The sequence below is a fragment of the Abramis brama genome (genome assembly GCF_963993115.1).
Source record: "Abramis brama genome assembly, chromosome: 16".
NCBI lineage: Eukaryota > Metazoa > Chordata > Actinopteri > Cypriniformes > Leuciscidae > Abramis > Abramis brama.
Window position 1 is genome coordinate 35,523,972 of NC_139978.1, and position 10,163 is coordinate 35,534,134.

The following is a 10,163-nucleotide window of genomic DNA, read 5'->3' on the forward strand; positions in this document are numbered from 1 at the left end:
AAGCAATACATTTCTATCTGGATAATTTAGATCAGTCGTGGGCCCTGTGTCTCATCCGGTTGCCTGTTGACGGAAACATTGCTCAAAAAGTTGCTCTGTGTATCATCACCTTTAATGTTCTTGAAATCATTTTCAAAAGCAAAACGGCTCTCCTAAACCTTACCATTAAAAACAAAACAATTCACCAGTTGAGTCAATTCAGTAACTTAAAAGCCCACTGAAGTGCCTTGAAACGCACAGCATTATTCAATGTGTTGATGTAATTTCCACTGAAACGGGAAGATGAGGCGGGACATATCGAATAGTTTATATCACAGCTTGGCCAGAGCCGTTGAGCTCGGTAAAGCTGCAGTTTCCTCCTAATCTCTAACCGTTTCTCCTCCTGATCTCCTCCATATCGCTTTATAATACAGCATTCTGTGCCGAATTCAAACGGGTCTGATACCTTTTGTGTTCTGCATCGACTCAATCATATGATCTGCTCTGTATATCGTGTCTCTGGACCAGAGATTCGTGTGACTCTAACGTGAAACTTCATTCGCCTCAATGGAAAGCATATTTACACTGTCTGAATCGTTCCCTATCCCCTATATAGTGCACTGTGTGTCTTTCACCATGTAGAAAATAGTAAATGTGTGAACAAGTGACCGTTTTCAGCCGCAGCTTCAGCAACTATTTATAGTGTAGTGGGCGGGGCTTCAGATTCTAGAGAGCATTTGATTGGACAGGAAACTGATGAGAAGCTGAACTGCAGTGATGTCATCAAAATCATTGATCCATATTGGTGGAAGTGAGAGACTGTAAGTTTTGAACGCTTGTATCTTCTAAATGTGAATTTTGTCATCGTTTTGAAGCTTATAGATAACAGTAAGGCTAACATATTCATAGTAAAAGCCAAAAAACTTCAATTTTGATTTCATGGGGACTTGAAGTTTAAGTTTAATTCAAATCATAAGTCGAAGATAACTTTACGATTTCTAATTTAAAAAAAAAAATGTTTAGCTAATATTACCCACAACCCTTTGTGCTTCGGAAGACATTAGGTGTGTTCGACTTGAAGAGGCGACTACGACTTTTCTTTTACTTTTTTCAGCTGGAAAAAAAAGTATGAACCCAAGTGAAGTTATAATGAATTTTGAAGTAGGCTTAAATGGAAATTCATCCCGTTTTCTAAATTTATTCATTTAAAAAAAAACTCAACCATCTGCTCTGATGAAACAACAGGTTTCTCTCTGGTGTCGTATGCCGGACCCCACCAATTTCTTACAATCGACTACAAGCTCGCATTCAGATCTGCCAATATACAGTCAACAATGTTGGACCGAACGAAGTCTCCGCCCTACATTGTCCCAATACTGCTGTATTATCAGCTTTATACAGCTTCAGTAAAAAGTTAATGTGTGTAACCTTAAAATTCCCTAAAATAACAAGACAAGCTTTTACAGTCTCTGAAAAGTTCTAATATCTTATGCAGTGTTGCTTCTTGTTTGAAAAATAAACAGTGTCCAAGATGACCAAACCTTATACAAATCAGCGCTCTGAATCTTAATCTGAAGAAAAACAATCTTTGTTTGGAAGTTATGAAGCAGACAGCAAAGATTCATCAAACGGTATTTTAATCATTACAGGCCCCACACGGATACACTGAGTTGGGGTTACGGTCACGTCAGAGTCCAGCACGCTCCATAAATCACGGGTTATTTCTCATGACGGGTGAGTTTAATCAGACTTCATGCCGTTTTGACGTCAATCTATTTCCTCGGAAAACATGACGGGATTCCTTTCCCTCCACAAAAGAGGGACATTTCTGAGATTGAACACTGATATCATCATTAAGGGTTGATCATCATTGAATGTGTGTGTGAACTTGAGAAACTCAGTCCTGGGTGTGTTCCCCAAAACATCTGCGTGTGTGATGGTTGTGGTTTGGCGATATACACACTGAGGTCTACAAGAGGGTTGAGTCCAGGTTTGTGGCTCAGACCAAGTCTGGGGACAATCTGCTATAAATCTGAGAAAACCAGTACGTCCCCCAACCCCTCTCGCTCGTCACACAACCACTGTTAACGAGAGCAATCCAACCACACCGCAGCGTCACGGAAACACTCACACTGTGACACTCAACGCACAACCAGTGGTTTTCATCATTCAAATTCATGTTGCATGCATAATTTGACTAGGTTGAATTTGGATGACACCCAGACGGTAGCCTACAATTTGTCCTGTTGTCGCAGACATGTTGTGTAGTCGTAACACTTTATTTTATAGTGAATTCTGCATAATTACATGCAACTAACCCTCAACCAAATCATACCTTAACCCTATTGTAAGTACATGTAGTTGCTTAATATTACTCAGTGCTTAAATATATAATTACACTGTAACAATGACACCTTAAAATAAAGTGTAACCAATATAGTTTGCATGTGTTATGTGTTTGGATCCCTATCTTGCACCCAGCGCAACTGACTTTGTACACCGACGCATGTATCATTCCTATTTTGTACCCGATGCACAGCGGACTTTTCCCTCCACAGACGCACGTCAGTAAATTAGGGAATGAACTTGTGCTCCCGGGGGCGGTTCAGCGAAAAGAGGAGGCGTGTTCCGGCGCAAACGTTCCCTGATGCTATTTTGCAGGTTTAGAAAACAATTCCGTCACAGACCAGGAGAAACCGAGTCTAAAGTCAGTGGCGCGTTGCGCATGTTATTCATATGCTATTTTAAGGGCGCATGCTTGGCCATAATCAGTGTAGCGTGCGCATGCACTTTGATTCACACAGAAGCAGCAGTTTTCATTTTTAGAAAACCATAGGCTACATTATTACAAGGAAAAATATTAACACACGAGGGAAATCATTGTTGTGTCCATGAAGATGTGAAAAAATAGGCATAAATCTAGCTTACACATTTACCCAAATTATCATACGCCTGTTTAACCGAAGCTAATCTGGGTGTGTTTCTCCATCCCCAATGTCACTTCTCTGTGTTTTACGGCCCTGACGAGAACGTCTGTCTCCTCGGCTGTGAACCGCTCCTGGCAAATCCGCCGTTATAATAGCAATCCGCCATGGAACAAGCGCGCCTGCTCTTAAAGGGAATGTGAGATGACGCTCTGATTGGTTTATTTCACGTTACGCCCAAACCACACCTATGAATAATGAAGCTACTTCAGACCAACACATTTTAGATTTGCGTCGAGCGTAAGAGTCATTTATCCCGCCGGTATAATAGCAACAGCATCTGAAATCCGCCCACAAAGTTACTTGCGTTTCGCGTTTGATACTTGCGTTTCAGATCGTTAAAATAGGGCCCTAGAGCTGCACGATTAATCGTTAAAAGATTGCGATCCCAATTCAAATACTCCTAAATGACAACGACTCGCCTGTGTCTATTAAACTTTGACAAAATCATTCATTCAATCTGTTTTAAAAAAATAATTCATTCAGATTAATTAAACATTTTAAATAGACTGCAGCCATTATCATTTTGTCCGAACCTCTAGTAAATTTCATTATATTTTTTTAGTGGTCTCTTTAGAATCGTGATCTCTGTTTGAAACAACAAAAATTGTGATTCTCAATTTGGCCAGAGTCGTGCAGCTCTAGTTCACACACCAAAAAAACTTAATACAATAAGCAGCTTTCCAATAAACAACTGGACATGAATACAGCCACAACAAAATCAGCCCTAAACCAATAACAGGAAGAAAGCCTCCGGACACGAACAGAGATGCACTTGCTCCTAATTTAAGATGAGCCTGAAGGTGTTGTGACGGAACAAACCGATGCTGAGACTGTTAAACTGGGTCCCTTTTTACTACTGTGGTGTCATAAATCCATCCCTCTTTGTTTTGCTCAGAACTTTTGTTCATAAAAACACTTATAAATAGCCGAATAACAACAGAAGGCTTTGCGTGGTCGCTTAATGGACTGCACATTAGAAGATGGTAAACATAGCTGAGATTCAGTGGGCAAAAGATGGAAAAATACCATGAAAATAAGAGCGTTTTCTCTTTAAAGAAACATCTGCTATGACGTGAAAGCCAACTTAAAGTTGTCAGCCAAAAAAGATGGGCGTAGTCATTAGCAGAATTACTGTAAAGGAGTCATTGCATATATATTTTATTTTCATTTTTTACTCACCCTGAGTTCCACTGAATTGTTTGCGCACCAAAAACAGTTAATTTGTTTTTGTCATGAACATGTTCCTCTCTCTCTGATGCTGATCAGACTTCTATGTAAATGCCTTTTGAAGTTAGGAGGAGAGCTGTGTGTGAACCGCACTGAGGGGGGAGAAATAGGAAATCGACTCTGGACATGATATATATATTCACCTCTTCATGATCTGAATCTCTAAACTCCATCTTCCCTTGTTCTTGGCGCTGAGCTCCTGCCGGCACTGTTTGATGGCGATCTGAACGCTGCTTTCCTGTACACACAGATATACCAACACATGTTAGAAAACATTTACCGTGACAATACCATAGTGCATTGATGGTATCAGATGGTAATACAATAGTAGTTTAAAGTCCCCCTATAGTCAATAATTATATCCCTTCAAACTCACCATGCCTTGGAAAAAAATTCTGTCATGCCTTAAAATATCTTGAATGTAACTCGACACCCTTGCCTCATTTAGTATGCGCAGTTCTATGAATATGCAAATGAGCCCCGCCTCCACTCACTCACTCAGCTCAGAGATCCACTGGTTGACGATCACACGTTGATCTGATTGGTTACAAACACCAGCGATTTCAAAGCGTGTTTTTGAGACTGTCTTTGGTTCACTGCAGTTTTAAGGAGAAAATACTCAGCAATGGTGTCGACTTATGAATTTACACATGGTTTGTCTTAAAGCATATTAAAAACACCACATAGACATATAAACAACATTAAAAGCTGGATTTCACCACAGGGGGACTTTAATTTACAGCAGGCACAAACAATGGTGATCCGCTTTCATTTCACAACCACAATGTCTCACGAGTCACGATAGATCTTTATTTTCACCATTAGAACTATTTTCTTTACAATACATGACCCTTGCTTTAATAATAACAATAATAACACATTTTATTTATAATGCTTTTTTTAAACATAATACATATAAACAAATAATTACATATTAAACCTATACTAAAAGGTGTGTTTTGGGCATTTTTTCCCAAAATATTGTATACATGTATAATGTAATGCCATTCAGACATTTTATAAGTGTCCATATACTATTGAAAGCCACTTTATACCATATTTATGCACGTTAGTTTTTGGAAACTCTAAAGTGTCATGACGGTGAAATGTTGACCTTTGGAGCCTAATGTGAGTCTACAAGCATAATAAATGAATGATAAATAATGAGTGTCTCTGTGACGAGTAAAGACTTATGTCATATTATAGTGAAATTCAGGGAGGAAATCTTTTAGGCGGCACTTGAATTCCATCATGTCCATTTCCTACGGTACTTCCTTTTAGTCCACTTCTCGTGACAGGAATTATGACGACCGCCGGAAATGGCAGAAAGAGAGAGAAACCAATACAATCAAGGTGAGTAAGCAAACATGACGCATTGTTCATTTAGTGAGCTCGATGACATCATGACAGGATTCAGGAGTCTTTAACTGCAATGGCACAAATCTATGGTTGAAGATGCTTCTATTTTGCATTTATTTTATGTGATCATTCAATGTGGTCTGAGACGTTTGCACATACAGAGCAGCCACTGACACACAAAACCAGCATTTTCACACTGGTTTCATCAACATCCGCTTCACCAACACCCTGATTATTATTGGTGACATGACACGATGTCACCACTGACCACACAGGGTGTGAGTCTGAACACAAACTGTGCTGGACAGGATATAAAGACACTAAAATGGGATTTTCTCTTTAGATATGACTCTTATATATGACTAGATATGCTCTTTAGATACGTTTTTTCCAGCCGGCGCGTGAAAATGGTGCATCTGATCACTAATTAATAAAGTAACATGAAGACTTATTAAAATAACCCTGGTAACAGCAAACAACAGGAATCATTAATGTTTAATCTTCTTCAGCATTCCTTGAAGACTATATGACCGTCATGCTCAGTAAACCTCTTTAAGGATGTGTGTGTTTCAGTGTAACTACAACAGGCAATGAGTGATCATGATGTAATCGTGACAGGAAGTGGGACAAAGCAGGTATAGATGCATTTCCTCCCTTCATCTCATTGTTATAGTCCCAGTGCAGTGAAGGTTAATTCATGGGAATCTGAAGTGCCTCTATTTTAGGATGTTCAAACACCTTTATCCTGATTTGCTGTAGCAGGATGGGGTGCGACGACCGTTTACCAGCAGACCACCCGAAAAAAGACAGCGACTCCAATTTAAGGAACAAATTAACATGATATGAGATTTAGCTATTGAGTACATGTTATTGGATCATCATCCTGGAATAGAATTCCTATTATTATCCTAAACCAGTGATCGGCAACGTGTGTCATGAAGTGCCATTTTTCATTAAAAGATAATTGCGACTTTACAATTCTGACTTTATAACACGCAATTGAGAGTTTATAACTCACAATTCTGACTTTATAACGCAATTGCGAGTTTACATCTCACAATTCTGACTTTATAACACGCAATTACGAGTTTTTAATTCACAATTCTGACTTTATAACACGCAATTGAGAGTTTATAACTCACAATTCTGACTTTATAACACGCAATTACGAGTTTTTAATTCACAATTCTGACTTTATAACACGCAATTGAGAGTTTATAACTCACAATTCTGACTTTATAACGCAATTGCGAGTTTACATCTCACAATTCTGACTTTATAACACGCAATTACGAGTTTTTAATTCACAATCTGACTTTATAACACGCAATTGCGACTTTACATCTCACAGTTCTGACTTTATAACGCAATTACGAGTTTATAACTCACAATCTGACTTTATAACACGCAATTGCAAGTTTATATCACGCAATTCTGAGAAAAAAAAGTCACAATTGCTGTGGCGGAAACAAGATTCCATAATATTTTGTATAATAACCATTTTCAAAAAAGTTAACAATCAACAAATTTCAGTTGAAACCTGAACCAGCCTGATGACCCGTGTTATTCCAGCATAACATGATCAATCACAAACATGGGTAAGACTTTATTTTACAGTGTCATTGTTACATGTTACATGCAGTTACTATAGTAATAACTATAAATTATGCATAATTACATGCAACTAACACTAAACCAAACCTAACCCTCTAGTAAGTACATGTAGTTACTTAATATTACTCAGTACTTAAATGTAAGGACACCTTAAAATAAACTGTAACCCCAACTTGCTTATTTGAATAGTAACATAGAAATAGAGCAGAAAGTTAAAGCAATTTTCTAAATTAAAGCAAAAAAATGTTTGAGATTTAAATCTGGATCGACTCAGATCATGAATCACCTATCATAAATTAATATAATTATAGTGTGCCTTTCTCCACACTGAGCATCTGCAGTTACTCCAATATATACTATACAAATATGCATTTCACAATGTATTTAAACAGGAAACAATAAATCAATTGAAAGCATCCGCTGCTCCTCATGATGCTAATGCACAGCAGACAGTACATGCATACTGACACAGTCATCTACTTCTGTTTGTCTAACCAGCCTGATTCATGTATAACACAACACTTTAGATTAATGTGACTTTAGTCCTGTTTTTAAAGCATCCCAATCTAAATTATAACTCAGCCCTAAACATCTGAGGAACATGAGAAGTTGATAAGATATAGTTGTTAAAACCCTAAAACTAATCTGACTGATAAAAGGAATATTATTCCAGGAGCCACAAGGATGTTGATCCAGGAAAAGGTTCTAGTGTAAATCACGTTGAGGGAATGTTTATGACGTGCTACAGGGGCGTAGAATTTAGTAGGGACGCTAGGGACGTGTCCCTACCAATATCCAGTGACACTGATATATCCTTAGCAATAATTTCGATCAAAACTTAAAATATATTTATATTGATGTCCCCGTCCCCACCAATTTCAAAATCAAACCTACGCCACTGACGTGCTATGCTTGACTGTATCTTTGTTAGGAATAATATTTTACCTTGTTCTGCCAGAGAGTGACATTCCCGAAGCCTCCGGTTCCCAGTCGCTCTTTCAGTTCCCAGGGGCCGCACATCTGCGGCTGCATGGATGGAGGACGGCTCATGACGGACCCTCAAACCCTGGAGAGAGAGAGGAACACGATCACAATGATTAATCTTAATGTTAAAAACAGATATACATGTGTACTAGGATCATATATGTGTGTGTGAAAATACAGGAGCTGAATATGGCATCTGAGGAGGTCCTCAATTGTAAAAATGATGCATAAACTAAGTGTTTTATGACAATTATTTAGTTTTTTGTTTATTATTATTTAGTAACAATGTTTAGATTATTATTAATATATATGTGAGGGTTTTGGTTAGTCTATAGACATTTAAAGACTCTGAATAAGAAGCAGCACAACACTGATGATAATCCGAAATGTTTCTTGAGCAGCAAATCATCATATTAGAGTGATTTCTGAAGGATCATGTGACACTGAAGACTGGAGTAATGATGCTGGAAATTCAGAGGATATAAATTACAGTTTACAGTACATTCACATAGAAAACGAGTGCTGTTTTTACTGTATTTGATCAGATAAATGCAGCTTTGGTGAGCAGAAGAGACTTCTTTCAAAAACATGAATAAATATCTTATTGAACCCAAACTTTTGAACTCTCTCTCTCTATATATACACATATATAGGCTATTGTGTGAATTTGATGTTATGAAACACTGTTTTGTTCTAATCAGCGCATTTTTGTACACAAGATCAGGTCAGTTTATCAAGCGTCCATAAAACTGCTTTGGCCTATCACCTAGCCTAATAATATAACAATACTAACTAAAGTCCAGATGTTTAAAGCTGTTTATTCGCAGTATATTGTATATGTTCAGTAAAGTAGCTCGTTAATGTGAAGTGATTTTACCTGCCGCTGTCAGATTTGATCTGATTTACTCCAAAACACTTCTCAAAACGGACGATTCCTGCAATCTTTACACATCTACGGATTTCTTTTTCGTAATCAGTCAGTAAAATGTTTGTGATTATGTTTGAAAGCAGAAGAGCATTGAGTTTCTCTACTTCCTGAAACTTTCCTTTCCCGTAAATATTGTAATAGAGCAGACTCGCAAAGTAGCTAACATCCGTACTTACAATAGGCTACTACACTAAACATAGATCAAATGATCATACTTACATTTCTGTACAATAACTGTACAGAATATTCTGTATAATAACAACAGTTTTTGACTTTCTCAAAGTTTTATGAGTTTTTTGTGTGTGTAAATCCACTTAATGTTCAGAGTGTTTATTTTTTCCACATTCATTTCCCACATGTTTAGCATAATTATGTGGTTTTGTTTTATTAATACTGTTACTTTTTTCCTTATTTTCCCCCTGAAAGAATGGAAGAGAAATGGGACAACATGCCCCATAGTTGGGGCACATTGTAACATATTACAGCTTAAAATAAAGACAGACTAAAATATTGTGTCAACAAAATATAATTATTAACCTTTTCATATAAAGTAATGTCTTTTTTAATCATTAAAAAAAATAATCAAATTTTTAAGTTTGACAACAAACATTCCTCAAAACAATAATAATTAATAAATTCTGAACATTGACTCTCAGTCTTTATTCACATCTTTCTCATGGTTTCATAAAAAAAGTTGTTAATGTGAATTATATCGCTATAACATCATAGAATAGCAACCTTTTAAAATATATTTTCATATGGGCTAAGCTGAATGCATAAATTGCAGAAATGATGTGCATTATATATAATATAATATAATATAACCTTTATATATAAAGGTGTATCCATTTCCTTTTGAATCACTGATGCATGTGTGATCATTTCCTCAAAAAGTGAGTTGTTAATGATGATTTCCTGTGGTGCCACCCTCCGAGAGGACAGATTTACAGATATAACCTCTCTCAGCCTTGAAAGATAGAGTTTCCTTCATTTGTTTCTTTTTTTCTGTCAAAGGATTGATGTGTAAATCTGAAAGAATTCAGACTGAATTGTTTTAAAATCTATTGGGAGCAATGCGATTTAAA

The 10,163-nt window shown here is 37.1% G+C and overlaps 1 protein-coding gene across 1 annotated transcript in view; it reads right to left on the reverse strand.

Moving 5' to 3' along the window:
• Positions 1 to 9,228, reverse strand: part of ikbkb (inhibitor of nuclear factor kappa B kinase subunit beta) — a 31,074-nt gene extending 21,846 nt beyond the window's left edge. The window contains exons 1-3 of the mRNA XM_084086663.1: positions 9,028 to 9,228; positions 8,112 to 8,232; positions 4,337 to 4,431 (exon numbers count right to left, since the gene is read on the reverse strand). Coding sequence (XP_083942789.1) covers positions 4,337 to 4,431; positions 8,112 to 8,216 — 200 coding nt within the window. The 5' untranslated portion in view covers positions 8,217 to 8,232; positions 9,028 to 9,228. The remainder of the gene's footprint in view (positions 1 to 4,336; positions 4,432 to 8,111; positions 8,233 to 9,027) is intronic.
• Positions 9,229 to 10,163: the final 935 nt, after the last annotated feature.